A 21,503-nucleotide genomic window follows, 5' to 3' on the forward strand; every position below is an offset into this window, starting at 1 on the left:
TCAGAACAGTTTTTGCTCTTGCTACAGGAAGAGACTTGGAGTCACAACATACAATACCCTTGTTTGTGCTACATATACTATTTACAGTTATCACACTGATCCAGATACTTTCCAACTGTTTTTAGATTAAACGAGCTTGAGCAGCTCTATCTAGACAGTAACCAGGCCATTGGGCCCGGACACCGCCACCCGGTGTTCGGCAGCCCCCCAGACCCGGGGGGGCTCCAGCGAACCACCCCAGAGAGCCACACCCCAGCCCAGAAAGCACCAGATGGAGAAGCCCCCCCCCCCCCCCCCCCCATCCCCATGCAGCCAGGAGGAGCCCACAAGAGAAGGATAAAGGCCACAGGGCCCCAGGCCCCAACGCAAGCCACCAAACCGAGACCGGCCTGAGCAGGGCACCCGAGCTGAGGGGTCCGGGAGCCCCCCAAACCTGGCGGCGAAGCTCTCTGTACTCCGGACCCCCCCCCCCCCGAGGCCAGGAAGGCCGGGCCCGGTCGGAGGCCCGCCCCCAGGAACCTTGTATCCCACAAAAAAGGGGAAGTTTTCTACAAGCTGTTGACAGGGAACCAGTTTATATTCCGGGGGAGATGAGCAGATGTATGCATACACACTGTACCAGAGCATAGTAACCATGTCTGTGTCGTGGGTGTGTGTCAGCATCCTCTGTGTGTTTCACTCTTGTAAAGGAGAAATCAGACATGTATATTCTCCTGGCGACATCATAATTGGAGGACTTTTCCCCACTCACTTAAAAACCAACAGAAGTGGAGAACCTGGATCCCTCGTCTGTCACGAGTAAGTACTCAGTGAAATGATTCCGTTCAGACGCATTAACACAAACTAACCGTCTCCTGTCACCTTTTCTTTTTTTTCTTTTATTGTAGCTTTGATATCAAGAGTTTCCTGCACTCTCAGGTGATGATTTACACCATCAGGGAAATAAACCAGAACACGCCAAGAGTTCTGCCCAACTTCACCATTGGATATGACATCTACGACACCTGTTCAGACGTCAGCCTCGCCATCAGTGCGACGCTTCAGCTGCTGGACAAGAGGTCAGATAACCAGAGCTGTGGTCAGTTTGGTTACGGTGAACCTGAAACAAAGGTCGTGGTTGGCGAAACATTTTCTGAGACGTCGATCGCAGTGGCACGAATCGTCTCTCTGGCATCAGTAGCTCAGGTTTGTCTCATTTCTCTGTGGTACTGCTGACTACCAACTGTGTCTTTAGATTTACACTCATGAATAGTCAGTGTCAAAGGTCGGGTGTTTTCTTTTCTGTTTTTGATGTATTTATGAAGATTTCATCCCCCGTCAGAAACTGGTGTATACTCAAGTAGCAGGACATACACAAGTATATCCAATAATTTCTTAATATAAATGTATTTATCTTGATAAATAAAAACGGAAATCTAACAATGTTTACCTTATGTTGAATACAAGAATTTACAACCTTTCTTTCAGGTTAAAATCTTGAAAATTTCGATTCAAAGTTATTCTGATTGTTAAACTTTGCATTGAATAAATTACAATGATATTAAAAACAAATTTAAATACCATAATTTCAAGATGCAAAACTTAAAAACAAGTTCCTGTATCTCAGTGAAATCTTCCTTGTTAGCAGGTCGATTCTTACATTGGCATTTGATGAGATTTTGACTTGTTATAATGCCAGGAAAGATTTCATTTGGTAACTTTAGGGAGGAAAATAACCATACATTTTGTTTCTGAAGCCAGCTACAGCTGATTTTTGGTCTCAGAGGCAGTGTACAAAATTATCATTTGTACATTTGGAATGGAGGGGAGAAAAAAACTACTATATGCAAGCATAGAGAAAACATTTGAACTCCATACACAATTTTGATTGGAACTTTCCAAAGGTCTTCATGCACCCACAAACAATTACAACGTTTAGTCTAAAGCCTGGGAGAGCTCAGCACTCGAAGTTTAAAAATGACAAGTGCAACAACATTCAGACTCACCCAGTCTGCAATGTTAGTTTTGATTAGTCAAGCAATGAAAATTTCTGACCGAGAGGCGACTTGTCCAGTTATGCTAATAAAAATCTAGATTTTCACGAGATGTGATAATTTTTGGCATTATTGTTGCAACATCCACAGTGCTGTGTCAAAGCTTTAAGGAGGGGTAGAAAAACATCACAAAGTGAGAATTGATTTCAAGAATGTAAACGCTACTGGCTTGTTTTCATCAAATCCATCCATCCATCCATCCATTTTCTTCCGCTCATCCGTTTCCGGGTCGCGGGGGTGACAGTCTGAGCACTGTCACCCAGATCACATCGCACCGATTAAGAACCTTTCTGCAGGTGGTGAGCCCACGGGAAGGTGGCGCCCAGCGTGGGACACTAACCCATGACCTAGAGATTGTTAGTCTCATGCTCTACCAACTGAGCTAGCCGGGGGACGTTTTCATCAAATGACCAAATATAAATTGAAAGCAGGAAAGACAAATTCAAATTGGATCACTATGTTTGCGTGGTTACTCTTCAAATGTGGAACGATTGTAACGTATATGTTTTCCTCTTTGCTGCAGATTAGTTATTCAGCGACCAGTGAGCTGCTCAGCAGGAAATACAAGTTCCCCACTTTTCTCCGCACCGTATCTAGTGATGCACATCAGACAAAGGGCATTTTTGAGCTGGTGAGCAAGTTCAACTGGAAAGCAGTGGCCATTGTGGGGAGTGATGATGAATATGGAAGGTACGGCAGCGATAGTCTCAGTGATCACTTCTCAGCCAAGGGTGTCTGCGTTGAATTCATGGAAATCCTCCCTGGTTACTTCAACCTTAACACAACTAAAAGCAGCAGACTGCTGGTTCAACTGGTGGAGCGTATCGCTAACTCCTCAGCAGAGGCAATCATTTTGTTCACCAAGGACACTAATGTAGAAATAATCATGGCAGAAGCTATTAAAAACAAACTCAACAGAACCTGGATCGCAAGCGACACATGGTCCACCTCGACAAAGATAGCTACACTGCCGGGCATCGAGTTGGCCGGCCAGGTTTTCGGATTTACCTTCCATGGAAGAGAAGTGCCGGGTTTCAAACACTACATCATGACACAGTTCGACAGGAGCCACAACGCCTTGATGGGAGACTTTCGGTTTTGCTCGGATCAATCCAGCAAGTACATTTCGGAGCACTGCACGATGACAAACGACCAACATCAGCCCAAGCAGTGTCTGGACCCACAGTGTTTGATATATTTCATTGACCAGGATTTGTCTTATAGCATCTACTTGGCTGTCAGGGTCATTGCCGACAGTCTGAGACGCTTAATGAAATGTGACAGCCAACGGTGTGAACGGACGTCCAAATTCACAGCATTGGAGGTGCAGTATCAACATCTAATATAAGGCCCCGTTTACACGACAACGTTTCATGTGTTTAACCTAATCCGTTTAAATTTTTAAAAAAGTGTTGCATTTATACTGGCGCAGCGGACACACTGACAAATATGTAGTTAGTATGCCGGGCCACAGGAGGGCGTGGTTGCTTGTTATTGTAATGAAACCACACAGACTTGTGTGCAGAGAAAAATACGCTGCAAGAGTGAACAGAATCGAGAGAACCCGACATCGGTATGGACAGATGACGAATCGGATGCTATCAGGGGTGAGTCTCCATACTGATATGGACTATATTACTTAAATACGGACCGCGAATCATAACACCACGGGCGCCATTTTTGTTGACAGGCGCATGAGCAGAAGGAACTATTTTCAACGGGAAGGGTTTATCTTCACACTTATTCTTTTTTGAAATTGTATTTTTCGTATCTCTTTTATGACTATTGACCTCTACAATTGTTCAAAAAGGATTTCTTCTAATTAAAAAAAACATCAACGCGAAGGAAGGGGAGATATGCGCATGCGCAGTAAGAGCGTTCCATCGCCCCCGGTAGTGTCTACAATAAGACATTCCCATCTTGGGAGCCGGTATAAAAACCTCGCGGATCCGCACACCGGTGTCGTGTAATCGGACCCCCTAAAAGTGAAGAAAGTTTTGCGGATACACTCGTATTTGTTGTTGTGTAAACGGGGCCTAAACTGCATTGCTACTGGATGTATGTTGTGTGACCAGAGATACCATGAGTTTAGAGGCAAGCTTGGATTACAAAATATAACCAACCTTTACCCTGAGTTTGAAACTATGACACAAAATTGGTTTCAAGTTCCAAGTGTCAGGCCAAGAAATAGTCTTGCACACCAAAACACTTCCTCTTTTAAATGAATGAATGAGAAACCTAAATTGGTCCTGGAAGGACAAACCTGAAGTTTTACATAATTTCCTTCCCGAATTTCTAATAAAAACAACCAATAATGAGCCCCATCAGTGAGAAACCTGAATCATGCAGGACAGGGACTCTCCAGGACCAAGTTTGGACACCCTTGATCTCCAGTGCAAAGTTAAATTTCTGGCTCCAGGAAATTCAAACTTTGAGAAACTCAAAATATCATACATTCCCACTCAGCATTCCTGCACTGTTTTTTGTCTTGCAGCTTCTTGAGGAAATTAAAAAAACCAATTTCACAGTGAACACCACGCACATATTCTTTGACAAGAACGGGGACCCCAATTTAGGATACGACATTGTGTACTGGAACAGATCTGACGCCAAAAGGGGCACCGTTATAAAAAACATTGGAGGATACTGGCCAAATGGAGACATTAAACTCCCAGACGAGCTTGAAAAGGCCATGGCTGCTGTTGAGGTGAGACGATCACGTCGGTATGTGTTCATTGATTGGAATGATTTATATACAGCATGCACTGATTCTGTTCTGTTCTGTTCGTCAAAGGTGACTGCTTACAACTGCTCTAAAACATGCAAACCAGGACTGGAGTTAAAAACGTCACACAAGAAGTGTTGTTCTTATTGTGCTCCCTGTGCGGAGAGAAAATTCTCCCCTGGAAATGGTAGGTGTCGTATTAGACACGTCCAACAACACCATCCGACATGTAAATACATAGATGACATCCGTGAAATTGATTATTATTTGATTGGGTGGATGTTTTTTTTCATGATTTCAATGCATTGGTCATAAAAGTCTCAACATTTCCCTTTATGCTATTGATTATACGTGTTGATTAAACCTGTAATTGTGTCGTTACGGACAGGTTGTTAGCAGTTCCAGTAAAGACAGTAAAGCAAATATCAAGAAGGGGAAGTGAGCAAACCTGCCATGTGCTCACTTCGCGGTCTGCCACACGTGTAATGTCGAGAAATCGTTGACTGAAAGCACATACAACAAATATGAGCTACTTACGGTGTTTGCGATCCAGACAGTTAGAGAGTACTGACAGACAGGAGGCAGTCATAAGCTTTCATCACAGTTATGGATTAAAACCAATAAGAAGGCATGCTGGAAACAATCCCCGACACCCTCCTTTTCAGCTACTTTGGAATTCTGTATTTAGAAATATCTCGCTCGGTTCCTGTGTAAGAATACGGTTCATCACATTTGAATGTTTTTCCTCTACAGGTACTGCGTGCAAGTCCTGTGATGAAAAGCACTATTCCATAGAAGGACAGAGAGACAAATGTTTCCCCGTCACTGACCAGTACCTCCGCTGGTCAAGTTCCTTCTCCATCATCCTGAACTGCTTGGCCGTCTCGGGGATAATCATCACCATATTGTTTGCCATTCTCTTCACCGTCTATCGGGGAACTCCCATCGTGAAGGCTGTTGGAGGGTACCTGTGTCTCCTGGAGCTTCTGGCCCTGCTGGCCTGCTTCTGCCTCACGTTCAGCTTTCACGGCAAACCCACGCGGGGTTCCTGTCGCCTTGGCCTGCCTCTCTTCGGCGTGGCGTTTTCCCTCTGCATATCATGCATTCTAGCCAACCTGCTCCAGATCTTGGTGAGTTTTGACTTCAACATAAAGGTGGCGTCCTGGATGAAGAAGCTCAATCAACCGTTCATCGTGGTGACCGTCGTCTCTGGCGTCCAGCTGATCCTGTCGACGTTGTGGATGGTCTTTGAGCCGCGGTTCCCCTACGAGATGGAAATCCAGACGGAGAATCTGCACACATGTAATCTGCAGTCGCTGAGGTTCTTTGCAGCCACAGTAGGCTACCTCACCTTCTGGGCCTTTATTTGTTTCCTGTTTGCCTTCAAAGGCAAGAAGTTGCCCGATTTGTATAAAAATGCAGTTTTAATCAGCGTCAGCATGCTGCTGTTTTTGATCATATGGATCATCTTCATCCCGCTCTTTCTCACGATGAAGGGGAAGAACAAAGCAGCAGTGGAGATCGTGGCCATTCTCATCTCCAGCTACAGCATTCTGGTCTTTCACTTGGCCCCAAAGTGCTACATCATGTTGTTCAGAAAGGAGCTCAATAATGAGAACGCCATAACCGGGTACATCAAAAAGTATTATGAGCAGCAAGGCAGAGCAGTGATTAAATCCTGACAAAATGACCACAGATAGACAGTGACTAAAATAAAAAATAAAGTCACAGAAAGACACAAAACTTTCACAAAGGGACATGAAACTATCACAAATAGATAAAAAATGACAAACACAAAAAGACAGTTGCATTAAAACAACTCAGACCTAATATAGGCGTAGATCTGCCAAAATTAGAAAAAAAAAGAACATTCGACAGAAACGACCACAAAAATACACAAAAACATCAAAGAGCCACATGAAGACAGAAAGAATTTAGTTGTAAAAAACAAAACAACCAAACATAGAGAAATACCTTTACAGAAGAGTTTTGAAACAACCACTAATCATCAGGTTTCCTTAATAAGAGACTGAAATGACCACGAATGTTGCAGAGGGAGTTGACAAAGTAATTAAATACTTTGACAAAAAGATGCAAAAACAGACAAAAATCTGCACTCGGAGCCTAATACTTTCATAATCCGCTCCTGACGACTGTAAAAAGTGTAAATAGTTTCACTTGCTGGTTCATGTAAACAGACTAATTGAATATACATTAAGGAATTTTCCTCTATAAAGCATTTCGATTCTTTTTGGTGCATTTAATTTATTGCCTGTTAAATTAAACTTGAAAAGACATTCTCAGATACATATAGTTTGGTTTATTTATATCTCTTGTGCATGCAGCTTTTTTCTTTTGTTTGCTTCTTGCTGAGAAAGACATTTAAAAAAAATACTTCAAAATAAATGGCTGTTTACTTTGAATTAAATAATTGTCCTTATGAAACCTTCCATTTCAATAAAGGACACTTAATTGTTTGGTTTTTTTGCACCAGATTGGATCACTAACACGAGGACCTGGCGAACCACTACATTACATTTCACCTTTGTTTATTAACTGTTGTCTTCAATAAAACTACCAAACTATTGTTGAATTGGTGTTTCAGTCACTTCAGTGCTAAATAAATTATTCTGGATCTAAAACTTGTGATTGTGGGGATGTTTTTTCTTCTTCTCTCTTTCAAGACTTCAGTTGCATGTCTCAAAACATCATATATCAAGAAGTGGTCGATTATCTATCGTGTGAAGCTCCTGCGGTCTTCACCAGTCGGCCAGATTAGGGGACAGGAGACATACAACTTAAAAAAAATTTAAAGATTTGAATGGAATGTAAATTAACGCCATCTACCAGTATAGATTGTAGTTATAGTAACCTAATTTTGTGAAATATCAGGTGTAATTTAAAGGCTTACTGTCCATTTAAAATTGGACAAAATCTAAATGAAATTTGAACTGTTGTACAATATCTTTGGACAGTTGCTAAAATAAATTGTGGGTCTTCAGTTCATTATGTTCTCAAAAGTATGAGCAGGCCTCCCCTGGGGGGCGCCAGAGAGCTTCAGAGGTGATGAACTCTGCTGATGTAGAAAGTTTGGGGTCAGAAATTTATTATCACATAATAGATACCCTAATAGAGAAACTTTAAGTTGTATTTGCACAAAAAACACAAGAGTAACTCGGCCCTCAAACATTTTATTAATTAAAAAAAAAAAAAAAAATACAAAAATTCAGAAAAGTTTCCATAGGAACGCAATGTGAATCTGCAATCCCGTCTCTTTCATATCCATTTTAAAAATGTGAATAAAACACTGCCGATTTATATCAATAGCAGAGTTGCTGCATTTTTTTTTTTTTTTTTTTTTTAAGAAGTTACAAAACAAAGCAAGCGAGAACAATACATCAGAGGAGAAGAGGAGAGGTGCAGTCTGCTTCTTGAGTCCCTGTGATTTCAGTGTTAATCTTTAAGAGTTGCCTACGGCGGCTCCTGTGCAAAACCGCCGGGCTGAGAGTCGGAACGATGCTCTCCTGCAGCTGCACCAGCGCAGACTACAGACAGGGAGCGCTGTTGTGCCGACTACGGTTAAGAGTGCAACTTATCCGACAATGTTCATAAACACACCGACGGATCAGAAACTAAAATATAGAATAATAAGTTTGGCGTGATACGATCGTGACGATTAACACTTTTAGGGTTCTGTACTGAAGTGGAGATCATGGAAAAGATAAATATGAATATAGCAGCCATCTTTGAGGAATACAAATCAGCATTTCCGACAACTCCTTCGTGGGACGTGAACTCGAGCGATTATCGGGGCCTTGAGAGGGCGAGCCGGCGTCGCCGGGAGTGATTCAGTCAAGTGGTGTGTTTTGTTTTAATGCAACGGTTCCTCCCGCTGCAACGCATCCAAGCCTAGGCCGCGGCACACTGTGCGATTTTCGGAAAAACAACAGATAATTCACCTATGTTGACCAACTAACCAATAATAAAAATAAAAAAAATACACTGGCGTCTAAATCCAAATAGATGATGTGTGGTGACTCCCTAAAAAGTAGGTTGTGTGTAAACAAAGTAGAGCTGTGGCAGCCCAACTTTTTTCCCTTTTTTTTTGAGGGATTTCTCTTCAAACATTTAAAAGCCACAAGGGCGAGGGCTCCGTTCATGCTTCGCTAGTTTGTTTTTGCGGATGGATGTCGCACGTTTATGACGTTTTATTCTTGTGCGTTCAAATCGACTCACGTACGTCGTAGGCTGTGATACAGCCCGAGTTTTCATCACGCAGTCTGGCAATCTGTGAACTTATTACTGTTAAAATCACAGTCTGTAGTGAGCTTTACACCCACAAAAGATAATCAGGAGTGTGATTTGGCCTCATTCCATTGAGGGTTTGATCCCCAGCCTCGGTACAGAACGCAGCATTATGTGCAACGACGTGTCCCTCTCATTCTCCTGTCAAGTAACTGGCCTTTAAAAAAGTTTTTTTTTTACATTTGCAGATAAAAAAAAAAAAAAGGGAACCTGTTTTGACTACTTAAGATGCTATGGACTGATCGCAGGGTGTTCACACTACGTGGGGCTGGCACGGCTTCGGGGGCACATCCAAGTTGCTCTCACGGCCGCAGCAGGCTGGCATTTCAGAGGGGCAGGCCGCCTCCGGAGGAGCGGGCCGGTCTCCACTGCTGATGTGCTGCACATATTGCCTGGAGAAAGAAAGATGGATTTATTTCCACTTGAAAGACTAAACACAGGATAATGAACGTTACACACGTACAGCCGATCAGAAACTGAACCCAATCAACTCCAAACACGAATCTCAGAACGGTTTGAAAACTAAACTTCAAGTGTTAAAATGTCGACTCATAATTTGCACCATCAGTGTTGCCGACTCACCATGCAGGGCGCGACATGACATTGCTGACCTCCGGCGCCTGGAAGCCGTTGAAGGTGGAGGCTGCAGCTACGGTGTAGGCCCCCATGTTGTCAAAGAGCAGCCAGTCGCCCACCTGCAGGTCCGGCAGCTTACACTGCTCCACGATGCGGTCAAGACCGTCGCACGTCGGGCCCCAGATGCTGCAGGGGTACAAGACCTCATCTGGCTTTGGCTTCTGATAAAATAAAGAGAAGAGAAAAAAAAATTGTCTTTAATTGATTCATCTTCTAAGTAGCTTTTGCTGTGATTTTCTGCCCTTGACTTTCTCTTGCCTTGTGCAGCATCGGCAAACAGTGAGCGTGGTCGAACAGTATGCAGTTAAAGGATCCGTACATCCCGTCATTAATGTAGTACATAAGGGTCCGGTCACCGGTCCCTTCGTCCTCCTCTGTGAGAGAGAGAGAGAGAGAGAAGTTAGGTTTCATGAAAAGAGACATTGTGGATTCAGTCTCAGAAAAGTTTAGTTTCAAGGCTCGTACCATCAGAGGCAGAGTCCTCATCCATAATGACTTTCTTGGCAATGATGTTGACCACCAGTGTGTAAGCAGAAGCCACATAGTAGCGTCCTGGCTCGGCGATGATGCTAATGCCAGTGTCAGCAGGGAAGTACTTGTCCAGGGCAGGATTGATTACTGCTACGATCTGAAACAGACGGGCCCACTGGTCAGCATCCAATCCAAGTGCAGGAATTAATTACAGTACAGAGGAGGGGGAAAAGAGAGGCAGCGTACCTCCTCAAACTTAAGCTCAACGTCATCCGAGCCAGGAAACCCTCCTCCGATGTCGAGCAGATCCATGTTGAAGCCCAGTTCAGCCTACAGGTCACAAAAGGTGAGATTTAGAGGATGCTGCCGTGTGCAAAACAATGCTTCCGCGAGAGAATTCTCTCCCAACTTACCCCCAAGTCGAAAACATAGCGGGCATCTGCAATCGCCTGGGTAAAGGCCTTGGGGTCGGTGCAGCCGCTGCCGACATGGAAGCTGACGCCGATCACGTTCAGCTGGAGTTTCTTTGCGCGCTCCAGGAGACCCCGGCAGGCTTTGAGAGAGGCCCCGAACTTCATGCTTAATCGACACACTGACTTAGAGTCGTCTGTGGCAATGCGTAGCACCAGCCTGGAAACAATGAGGGAGAATACATTTTTAATAAAAAAGAAAGAAAGAAAAGGCAAAAAAAAAGAGAAATTACAGGAATTTTACCATTCTTATTATGCGTTTGAAGAAATCTTACTTGGCATTGCTATGGAAGTTGGCCACTTTCACAAGTTCTGCCTCACTGTCAAAGGTCATCGTCTGAACCCCGTGGTTTGAGGCATACTTTATCTGGGACACTTGCTTGCAGGGGTTGGCATAGATGATTCTGCTCTGGTCCACTCCCAAAGACTGAACCAGCTCAATCTCCACCTAGAGGGGACACGAGGATCAAACTAAACGTCAGCCGTTTGCTCCGCTGCTGCATGAAACGCCGGTGTTAATCAGAACATTCAGAAGCGCACCTTGCTTGCACAGTCAAAGCCGGTTCCCAGGGATGCTAGGGTCGCGACCACGGCACGGCTGCTGTTGCATTTGACTGCGTAGAAGGGGGTGACGCGAGGCAACAACCTGACCCAGCGCAGGTGTTTCTTCAGTATGTCCCCCAGGTCACACACAAAGAAGGCATCCCGGTCATCCTGTGAAAAGGAAAAGCAGCTCCAGCTTATTACACAGTAATAAACTAAATTATGCAACATCTGAGACCGGATGAAAAGACTTCTTGCACGACAGAGTAACTTAAAAGTGACATGAAGCAACAGGCTTTCAGATTACTCTTATTTCAGGTTGTGTTGACAATTGTTCAAATGCTGACATCATTTTTCAGAGCTGAAACAGCTCACTGACATTTACAGCACATTTTAAGAATCTCACAATGAATTCAGTCATACAAGACGGCGTCTCCACATCATTTGTGCAACAGGAGATTGAAAATACTCAAAATCGACAGAAGGTGGTTTGTTGACAGCTCTGATTTAAACAAAAGGGGCTCATTCGTGTGTCTCCTCCGTCGTGATGCTTACCGTGATGGACGCCTCGTTTATCTTCTGCTCAAGAATATCCCGGGCAGAGAAGCCTTCCTCCAGGTAAGAGAACTCAGAGCTTTTGAGCACGGATGTGTTCATGATGACAGGAAGTGTTTCTGAAGAGTCACTAGTAAACTGGAGATCAATAAAGACGAGACGAACATAATCAGGCTACAGAAGTGTTTAAAAACTTTCCATACATTTTAATTTGCCTTAAATTATTGTTATAAACAGCTTAATTCAGTCCACTTATTGACAAGGCGGAAGGGCAAGTTATTCTCATATCATGACGCTGGTATCTGTAATATTAGATAACACACAGACAAGTTACATACTCCAGATAGTGAGGCACTTACGTGGATATGAAAGAGACAGAATTTGGCGGAGCTGTTACTCAGGTGCAGAGAAGCCAAGGAGGTTCACCAGTGAAATTAAACCCTTTTAAATAAGACTCAAGGCCGGGGCCTGCCGAGTAGCCAGTGTGCGATTTCCTAGAGTGTGATTTCTGGAAAGGAGATAAGAAGTTCATTGTACTCGTGAAGGCAAATACTGGAAAACAAACTGTTTCAGAGTCAGATTGAATATGCCACTGGGAAAGACATATCTTAAGCCTAATTCAGCAAAAGAAATCTTTTCAATACTCGAGCTGGATTGAAAATCGTGTGCGGGGATCCTGATCCCCACGTTTCCCGGTCCAGCACCATTTCATAACTGTCATGACAACCCGACACCGACCGCAGTCATTCAAAGGAATGGGCGTCTACGCCCCGCCCACTCCCCCCGCCCCAACCAATCACAAAGGAGAGACGCCAGCCGACGTGTCTCAGGGATATCGGAATTGACCAATCGCAGGCTCGGGAATAACGCCGACGTCAACTCACCGGTTCCGCTCCCGGTTCCTTCACGCCATGCGGCGACTTAACGTTTCATATTACCGGTAACATGTTTTTTTTTTAATAAAACCAGAGTCACGTCACTCGTTAAATCTTGCAGTTAACACAACGGCGGCTATTCAAATCATCGCTACAAATCATCGGCTGAGGAAGTCAACAATGAAATAATGGCCGAGTGTAAAAGTGTAAAACCGGGCGAGTATGACGTTCGGCGACACTGCAAACCTTTTCAATTTTGCATTAATACGAAGTCACGGCTACTTTTAAACATCTAGACTGCCGGAAGTCATAAAAACATCACGTTTCTTTGTTTCTTTCAAAAGCCGCCATGATCGGAACGGACTACAGAATAACGGTATTACTACGACGCAGCGGGAAGTCAAAAAAAAAAAAAAAAAAAAATGGAACACTCACCTTAAAAAGCATTTACAAAGTGTTTGTCCATGAGACTCAAACTCTGGGGTGATAAAAGTTCAGTTCTCCTTTCCGGTGGAGTCTGCTGGCGGAGGAGGGTTCGGCTCGCTGTGTGGGCTGAAGTTGAAGTGAGACTGCGGGCTCGAGGATGGCTCGTTTTTATAGCGCGCGCGTTACCGCGGAAACGCAGCCAGCTGAAACCGGCCTCCCTTCCACGTAGGAACCGGTTTAAACTCGTCACGCGCGCGCACGCACACACACCTATATCCTGATTCATCGGGACTTTTTTTGGACAAGCTATGGCAGTTGGATGAAAACAAACAATCAAAAATAATTGTAATAATATTAGTTCGCTCCAGCTCTCAAATCCAACCATACAACTCTATACTCACCCATCCGATTCTATTGTGGTTTTTATTTTAGAAAACTGAGTTATGAGGCCCAAACAAACACTATCTGGTCTTTAAATGCCCCTTTTTCCAACCCCTCCTTATTTACAAAAATACACACCTAACGGTAAATATCATATAATGAAATTAGATAATTCCTTTTTGTGCCTTTTGCTGCTATAATTTTGTTTTATCAGGGTAACGTCACGTGATGAAGAAAAAAAAAGAAGTTTGATTTTGTTATTAAAGATAAATCTTTGTTATTGTAGATGCATACACTGTAAGTTTGCACAAATTAATCCGCACAGATCACTCTCCTCACTAATGATGTCAGTTACATTTTTGGGAAATTTAAATTTTGCACTTTTTTGCTATTTTTCCGGAAACGGTTTGCCGAATTGTTAAAAAAAAAAAAAAAAAAAACATAGCACACACTATTCCTAAACTTCCTGCATGTTTTGATGTGCTTTTTGTGTCCATGCTCCCAACAGTGTGAGACTAGTTACAAGCCAACAAAACAGCAGTAGGAAAAACGGTGTTATGCAGGCCCAAGAATAACTAGATTTGCAACTCATGCTGTTTTTGAACACATGGGAGTATTAAATAAGTGACATTTGATTGACATTTGGTTCATTTGAATGACATTTAGTTTATGTTAGAAAAGTTTTAATACTTGTATTCCATTATTTAAAGTAATTTAGAATGGTATGAAGTTCTTTAGGGTTTTGTACATGCACACTATTATGTTTTCTAAATTAGGTGCATTTTTGTAATATGGTGATACACAGTTTTTAAATGCTGAAGACATTTAACAAGACTCATCTTTAGTGTTTATGTTGCCTCTACAGTATAATTTCAAGCAATGAACACCCCCACATTTTATGAAAAGACTTCTGTAATTAAAATGGAATCGTAAATCACCAATGCAACAGGACATTTAAAGAAATGAGTAATGACTTTCTTGCATCAAATTAGACCTTTTTCCTTTCTGACTGTTGATGTGCAAGAACCTCACCCTCAGACTGTGGTTTCTTTGTAACTCTTCTGGAATTATGTTCTTAATTCTCTGGAAGATAAGCAAAAAAAACTAAACGAAACTATTAGACCAAATTTTACACAAGATTTGTATTGATACACTTGTTTAATGATGAATAACATAAGCATATTATTCCAAAGAGAAAAATAAAATCTTTTTTATAAATTTTATTTTGCAATGAGACCTATATAATTATTTTTGGCATTTACATGCTTAAGTTTTCATTAAATAAGAACACCAAAATTGGTAGCCACGGACCACAAATTTGCTTCAAGGTTTCTAACCAGTAGACATCTGTCTAAATTTAAAAATAAAAAAGCAATCTTTGTTGACAAACATTCATTTGTAGTTTCCACACACAAGTAATCTTGGTTTATTGACCACTTGTGTCTAATCTTTTCTCAACAAAGCGTGATAGAGCATCCACCATGCTTGTTGTGAGCAGAACTGCAATCTTTCTGACCTTTTGTCACAAAACAACATCCAACCACCCACACTTGCATGTAGGGCCTTTTATTAGAGACCAATTTGATATTTTACCAAATTTTCACTGTTGGTCAATCATGTTGGTAAAGTGACTGCTGATAAATGTTTTTGTGCCACACAGGTTTTGCCACAAGGTAATGCATATAGCCGTGGTAGTATCTACTAAAGAGCAAATCCACTAAGATCAATGCACCATTAAATTGGTCATTTGAATGACAAGCCTTCTTGCATCAGTAAGAGAACTTGAACAGATCTCTCTTGAAAATGAGAATTATGTATCGAACGAGATCAACTGTATGAATGGCAAATTAAAAAAAAAGAAGTAAACATGAATATGAATTAAAGATGCTGCGTAGTACTGGAAATGCCACCCAGTGCTACTTTGAAAAGAGTTGTGTTAAGGCTTATGTTTTGTCATCCCAACATTGGCACCTAGGTTGTAATATGATGCGTGAAGTCAACACAGGGTACAAACAAAACCAAATGTCTTTGTGGTTCATGCATGCAGCTGTGGCCGTGTGCATGCTTTAGTGCAGGTACAGAGGGAGAGGGAGGTAAGCGCTTTTGAAGCGGCCGTGAAAAGTGCCGTTAAGTGGATTATGACAAGCTTGAAGTTGTTGGTGGTGGTAAGACTATGTATGTGGTGCAGTTTAATTGATGAGGGGAATTCTTAGAGTGGAATATGACGGTGGGGATATTTCATAAATTCTAGAACAGTACTTAAAACTTGGGAAAGGGTGTCAGGAAGCTGGAGTTGATGCATGATTAGACCTGCTTGCAATGGGGCAAAAGGCAGAGTAAAACCTGGACAGGATGCCAGTCCATTCGAACAAACAAAAGAGTCAAACAACTACGCAGTCTCTTACACCTACTGTCACTTTAGAGACACCAACACCAACTGTCTAGGGACTGTGGAGAAAACTGTTGAGAAATCTCCAGCTGAGGTAAAAACATGGAGACTCCACACAGCGAGGACCGAACCCGAATCAATCCAGGGATATTCTGGAGAAATCAGTGCAGAGGGCTGCCGAGGGTCAAAACTAGAATAGGATCCACAAGATGTAGTCAGATGAACTGGCAACAGACAGCGGAGGCAACACATCAACAGCAGGGAGGGTGCATACGTCTAGAAGAGCAGCACAGAGGATGACGTGAGACGGTCACCTGGAATGAGAGGATACTGTATTTAAGATTTTTGATGTAAAGTCATTTTATTAGATGCTGCATTCTTAGGCTGTGTAATGTCTTGCTGCGACAAGTAATTACTGCCTCAGTAATTACATCGCGCTGAAGTTCGACTTGACTGTCGCAAGGTGCGACGGACAAAACCGTCACCGCATTAATCCGCAGAATGCTCACTCACGCTAGCAGACAGCAGCCGTCTGTTCACTTTGACCTGATTTGCGGCGCTGTCTGATTGACATGACCCGGCTTCGCAGTGGTCTGCTTAGCGTTGTTCTCTCGCTTCCTGACCTACCTCATTAGATTAAAAGAGCTCAGGGGTTTGACTTACAAACGGCAAGAAGGGCAGCACGGGCACGTATGCCTCGAGTAGCTTTTTTTAAGCTGCTCCCATTTACAAGCGGTCAACACCACAGCAAGTTACAACTTGCATGGCGGACTTGGTCAGTTTCATGCCAGGTGGCCTTCCTGTTGCAACTGGGATCCAAATGCAGATAAGGATGGTTGGCTCAGCGTCCTTACCTGCTTTGAGGACACGCAAGATAATGACTAAACCCAATGGGCCGCCAGGGGTATGATGTATCACATGATGTAAAGTTAAGTGAGTGTTTTTATATTCATGTTCAGGTTTACTCGCATACACACACACACACACACACACACAAAATCCATGCTTAATGGTTGCAAATGGTAGAGTGAATATAGCTACTTCCTTGATTGCGAAATACATACAGCTTATCTGATGATCAACAAGTAGAGTGACAAATTAAAGTAAAATTGTCCCCCAATCAGAAATCAAACCCCATATGGTGTCATCGGGGGTTTAGCCAATCCCAATTAAGGTAGCTCCTCCATTTGACCCTCCCACAATTAAGCAGTTCTGCTCTGGCACATGGCACCACGAGAGGACGTACTTCCTCCTCTTCCCAAGACGGGCATGTGTGGGCGGAGCCAGTCCAGCTCACAAAGACACAGCAGTTTATGAATGCAGCTCCTATGATCCAACATTCAAATGGCTGAAAATCAAGCAAAAGCTGGATTTGGGGCAATAAACTTTGAATAGAATGTTTTTGGACCAACGAGACCATGTGAAAGTGTTGAAAAGCTGGATGATATGACCCCTTTAAATATAGCTGGACATTAAATACTGGTTATAAAAAATGGAAAATTAAACAATTCTGATGAGATTTTGAAATCCAATTCTGCCATCAAGTTCCCAGTCACCCCTGATGTAGCCCCGGGGACTTGGCATGACTGATGGTGATGCTTCCTGAGTAACTGGAACCATTTGCAAATTAAAAATATAAAAGCATGTCGTGTAGAAAATAAGTTCATTAAAAGAACTTAGCAGCATTTTAAATAGAGTTACTAAAAATAGAAAAAAAGGCTCCTGGAAAGCGCCATTTTTGGAAATGCTCTGCCCTCTGCTTCCGTAACTTTTCTGAAACACATGTTCATTACTGTCGTAGTTCTCATTCTTCAGACTTTAACAGTGGTTCTTCAATACAAAGCACAATTACTACGCTATTGTTTGGATCACGTGCACATTATTTATATATATATATATATATATATACACCAGATACTGAGTGGGCCAATGCAGTAAAGAAAGACAGCTTCAAGATTTGGATGTTTACGTCAGACTATTGTGTACATGGATGCATTATTTCATTACAAAACATCAACTAGTGCCGTTAACATGAAAACTTTCAGCATTTCTGGTGTTTTCATGTGTGCAGTGGTCATTTTCAAAATATTGTTGTCCAAACGTGAAACTTTTTTTTTCTAAAATGAAAACTCAACAATGATGCTGATTTTAGTCGATCGTCATGTGAACTTAGATCACAATTGACAACAGGTGCGTTAAACCTTCTATTGATCTGGAGCCAATCCAGGACAGGGAGAACATGCAAACTTCACACAGAAAAGCCTCTTACTGGAGTCAAACCGGCAATACTCTCACCAAGCAGCCAAAGCCAAGCAATACAATGCTTTTCCAACCAGATTCCAGACATTTTCCCCCTCAGCGCAGAAGCTAATCGGTTCAAAGGTTGCCTTGGTGTACGTTTGGTTTGCACACAGACATGACAAATTAGTGGAGAATGTGGAGTTTGGTTAAAGTGACCCAATGGTACATGTGGAAATGTAGGAAAGGAATCAGTTTCGGGACGGCAAAAGGAAGTTTCAGGGCTTCAAGGAGGACCGCATATCTGTGGGTTGTGTGCTTTAATATCTTTTCCAGGTCTCGAGGCCACAATCAAGATGGCATTCTACTCTCTGCACGACGGGGTTTCCAGTGAAGTCATTGCTTTTCCAAGAGGTTTCCTCAAAAACTCCAGAGGTGCAATAGTCGTCCACCATGTGAGAAAGTTCAAATGAGCTCCAGCGACACTTGCATGGTGATATAACCTGCGCAATTGTGCCCCGAAGTTGAACTTGCAGCAGACAAGCTCCTCTGCCGAGCCATGCCTGTCGGGCAGGAAGTGAGCCTGCGCTCGGAGGGCTAATTCATTTTCTGCTGATGTTTATCGGCTTGTCCAGCATCACAAGATCAGAAGACATTGAGAAAAAAGAAATACATGACGGCAAACTTTTCCTCTTTGCTTCAACTTTTCTTTCACAGATTTTCACCGTCTTCGCACTGTCCTTCACCAAGCTCTATCGTCTCTTCTTGTACCGTCTGTGTATGTGAGGAATTTCTGTTATCGTTCAACTGTGAGCCATTGTGAGCTAAACCCCCCCCCCGCCCCCACACACACACACACACATCTACAAGGCCTCACAAGAACAAAAAAACAAAACAAAACAAGGATGGTGATTGTTGGTGGCCTCCCACATGATACAGTACAGTGTTCTGGGCTGTTGTGGCTGGGAGTGTATAGCTACTAATTCCTCTGGTAACACACAATGCCATCTGACACAAATGTCACAAACAACTTCAGTGTTTCTCTCAATGATGCATGAATATTATATAAGATTGTCTGTGTCTGTTTTCTTCAAGATATGTATACAAAATGTCTCGTTAAATTGAAAGTAGTGAGGTTATATCTGATGGTGGACAAAGTGAGCATGTGTGCTTTTCAAATGATGTATTTTACAACCTGCAGCAAACGTAACTGCTGTGTTATGATGAGTGAACTATTAGAGTTTATGACAAGGGACCTTTCAGCGGTACGAATGTAAAATAGCAAATGTCGCACTTTTCCACTGCTTGAGCAGCCCAACGTGCTTTACACTGCTGACCTTGGTCTTTTTAAAATCTGGTATGGTGACCTTTTATCTTATTTAATTTCTCTCAGATGTATATTTTAGTACCGTTTTGTTGCTCTTTTACTGTATAATTGATTGCTTTTATTCCTTTTTATGTTACCGTGTTGCTTAGGCGGTTGTCAGGACCATAAAAATACTTCTTGATTGATTGGTTATCACTCTCGCCCGTTCGCACTCTCAATGACGCAGCTGCCATGCCAGGTGCTCATTCCATTCACTGGGAGCAGGTTGCGGTTCAGTGTCTTGCTCAAGGACACTTCGACATGGAGGGGGAATTGAACCTGCAGCTTTCTAGTTGGGAGACAACTACAAACCGAGCCACAGCTACTTTGGTTGGGGTGGAGACACGTGACCTGGATACAAAAATCATTAAATTGTGATTTTTCCTTTTTTCAGGAGTTCTATTTTATATATAGTTTTTTTTCACCCCCCCTAGAAATAACCGAACACGATTTATGCTTATGTATACTCCTTGATCATCTCATAGTAGCTTAGTACACAAATCTCCTGTAAAAATAAAGCAGACAAAGGCGCCCTAAAGGAAATAACATCTTTAAAAATGTTCCCGAATCATTCCGAGTTGGTCTCTCCCTGTTTTTCCTGTCTGGCCGAGAGATGACCCACTCTACCAACAAACGGTTGCACAATCGCTCCCCAGTCTCCATATGTTGAAATGTCCTCGAGTCAGACACTGGTCCAAATGGGGGAAATGGGTGAAGTCAGTGTCTCGTCATGGGGACAGCCTGCCAGCTGTCACTATTGATGTGTGAGTGTGTGAATGGGTGAATCACCAACAATAAAACTAGCTTTATGGGCCGCGAAAGCAATGAAGGACTATTTGACTGATTGAAATCTATTGACCATTCATTTGCCCTAAATAAAATCAGGCGCAGAGAAAACATTAATTGTCTGTGGGACGTGATTATAATCGGCTGTCTCTTTGTATGATATACTCTGTGAATGCTGAAGACAAAGTACGACTTGTTAATGCCTTAAATATCGACTGGTTAGTCGTGAGGTGTTTTAGAGAGTCACAAACCTTTTCCATTGTTCTATTATCCTTCTTGCAACTTTTTTTGAATTTGGTTGCGGGAAAAAAAGATTTAAAACTTTTTATACCTTTATAACTCAAGCTGGGCTGCTTCTTCTTCTTTTCGCAGGATTTTAAACTCTGCCGAAGTGAGCATAACAGTACGTAAGACACTAGTTCACACTTTTCTTCCATTTTCTTACTCGGGAGTACTGCCACCCCAATAGAAACGAAGTGTGTCACTAAAACACATAGGATCATACGGTTTGATGAATTCAAGCAGAAAGCTTTTAAGCAATATGGTACATTTTTGACATTACTGAGTGTGATGGAGATCACCAGAGAGCACATCCTTGCACATTACGTCCAGACGTATGATCATATGGTGACAGCTCAACCCGACTGTTCATATGAGGCATACGACTGCAAAACAGTCAGACTGCTGCCATTAGAAATGCAATGCTTGATGCATGTGCATGTGCTGTATGTCTGGCACAAATACAGTTTGTATGTATGCACACCTTGCACAAGAGGAGAGCATATTAACTACAAATGCATTTTCAGGTCAATATTACTTAAAGAAGGAGGCAGGTCCAGTTGAAAATGTCTCTCCTTTGCATGTTTATACGTTTTTTTTCACAAGTTTTATTAGTATACATGAACCGTTGCTCATTTCTGTGTACATTTGGCACGTCAAGTATCCATGTTGACACTGGCATCCAAGTGGAGGTTGCAGCAATTTGGCAACGGCAATGATACCACCTGGACATCCCAGCTTTTCCTGTGCTCGAATCGAGTAAACAAGTAAACAAAGCGAGAGTCAGACAGAGCAAAGGACCATGAATTTACACATAATTTACCCCAAGTAGATTCATCTTTTGGTTGATCACATATTAAGTGGAGTATTTTGATTGCCCCGTCTGAAAGGAAGAGCTTTCATGTTTGTGGCATTCGGCTGGAGTCTGTGGCCTCGTCAGCAAGATGACAAACAAACTAATATACGTCGCATTATTTGACGATTCGTTTGCACTCTGAGGAAAACGGCCAGAGGACTTCGGTTGA

The 21,503-nt window shown here is 42.5% G+C and overlaps 2 protein-coding genes across 2 annotated transcripts; one reads left to right on the top strand and one right to left on the bottom strand.

Moving 5' to 3' along the window:
* Nucleotides 1-634: 634 nt before the first annotated feature.
* Nucleotides 635-7,396, top strand: LOC308119681 (G-protein coupled receptor family C group 6 member A-like; the record flags this gene model as incomplete). The annotated part of the gene is made up of 6 exons (XM_080479830.1): nt 635-798; nt 888-1,185; nt 2,557-3,357; nt 4,528-4,740; nt 4,828-4,945; nt 5,512-7,396. The coding sequence occupies 6 exons, from the start codon at nt 635-637 to the stop codon at nt 6,438-6,440; spliced, it is 2,523 nt and encodes an 840-aa protein (XP_080335956.1). The 3' UTR covers nt 6,441-7,396.
* A 672-nt stretch (nt 7,397-8,068) lies between these two features.
* Nucleotides 8,069-13,183, bottom strand: odc1 (ornithine decarboxylase 1). The gene is made up of 11 exons (XM_080479574.1): nt 13,049-13,183; nt 12,098-12,246; nt 11,739-11,876; nt 11,181-11,354; nt 10,916-11,088; nt 10,584-10,800; nt 10,417-10,500; nt 10,165-10,327; nt 9,958-10,073; nt 9,646-9,860; nt 8,069-9,455 (listed from the first exon to the last, which is right to left on the bottom strand). The coding sequence occupies exons 3-11, from the start codon at nt 11,838-11,840 to the stop codon at nt 9,317-9,319; spliced, it is 1,383 nt and encodes a 460-aa protein (XP_080335700.1). The 5' UTR covers nt 11,841-11,876; nt 12,098-12,246; nt 13,049-13,183; the 3' UTR covers nt 8,069-9,316.
* Nucleotides 13,184-21,503: the final 8,320 nt, after the last annotated feature.

Source organism: Lipophrys pholis (genome assembly GCF_963383615.2).
Source record: "Lipophrys pholis genome assembly, chromosome: 14".
NCBI lineage: Eukaryota > Metazoa > Chordata > Actinopteri > Blenniiformes > Blenniidae > Lipophrys > Lipophrys pholis.

Excerpts from the sequence above, each read along its gene's own strand:
- odc1 (XM_080479574.1), bottom strand. The coding sequence starts at position 11,840 with ATGAACACATCCGTGCTCAAAAGCTCTGAGTTCTCTTACCTGGAGGAA. Across the intron at positions 10,801-10,915 it reads AACTTCCATAGCAATGCCAA|GCTGGTGCTACGCATTGCCA; the intron begins GTAAGATTTCTT and ends CATTGTTTCCAG. Across the intron at positions 10,328-10,416 it reads TTGAGCTTAAGTTTGAGGAG|ATCGTAGCAGTAATCAATCC; the intron begins GTACGCTGCCTC and ends CGTCTGTTTCAG.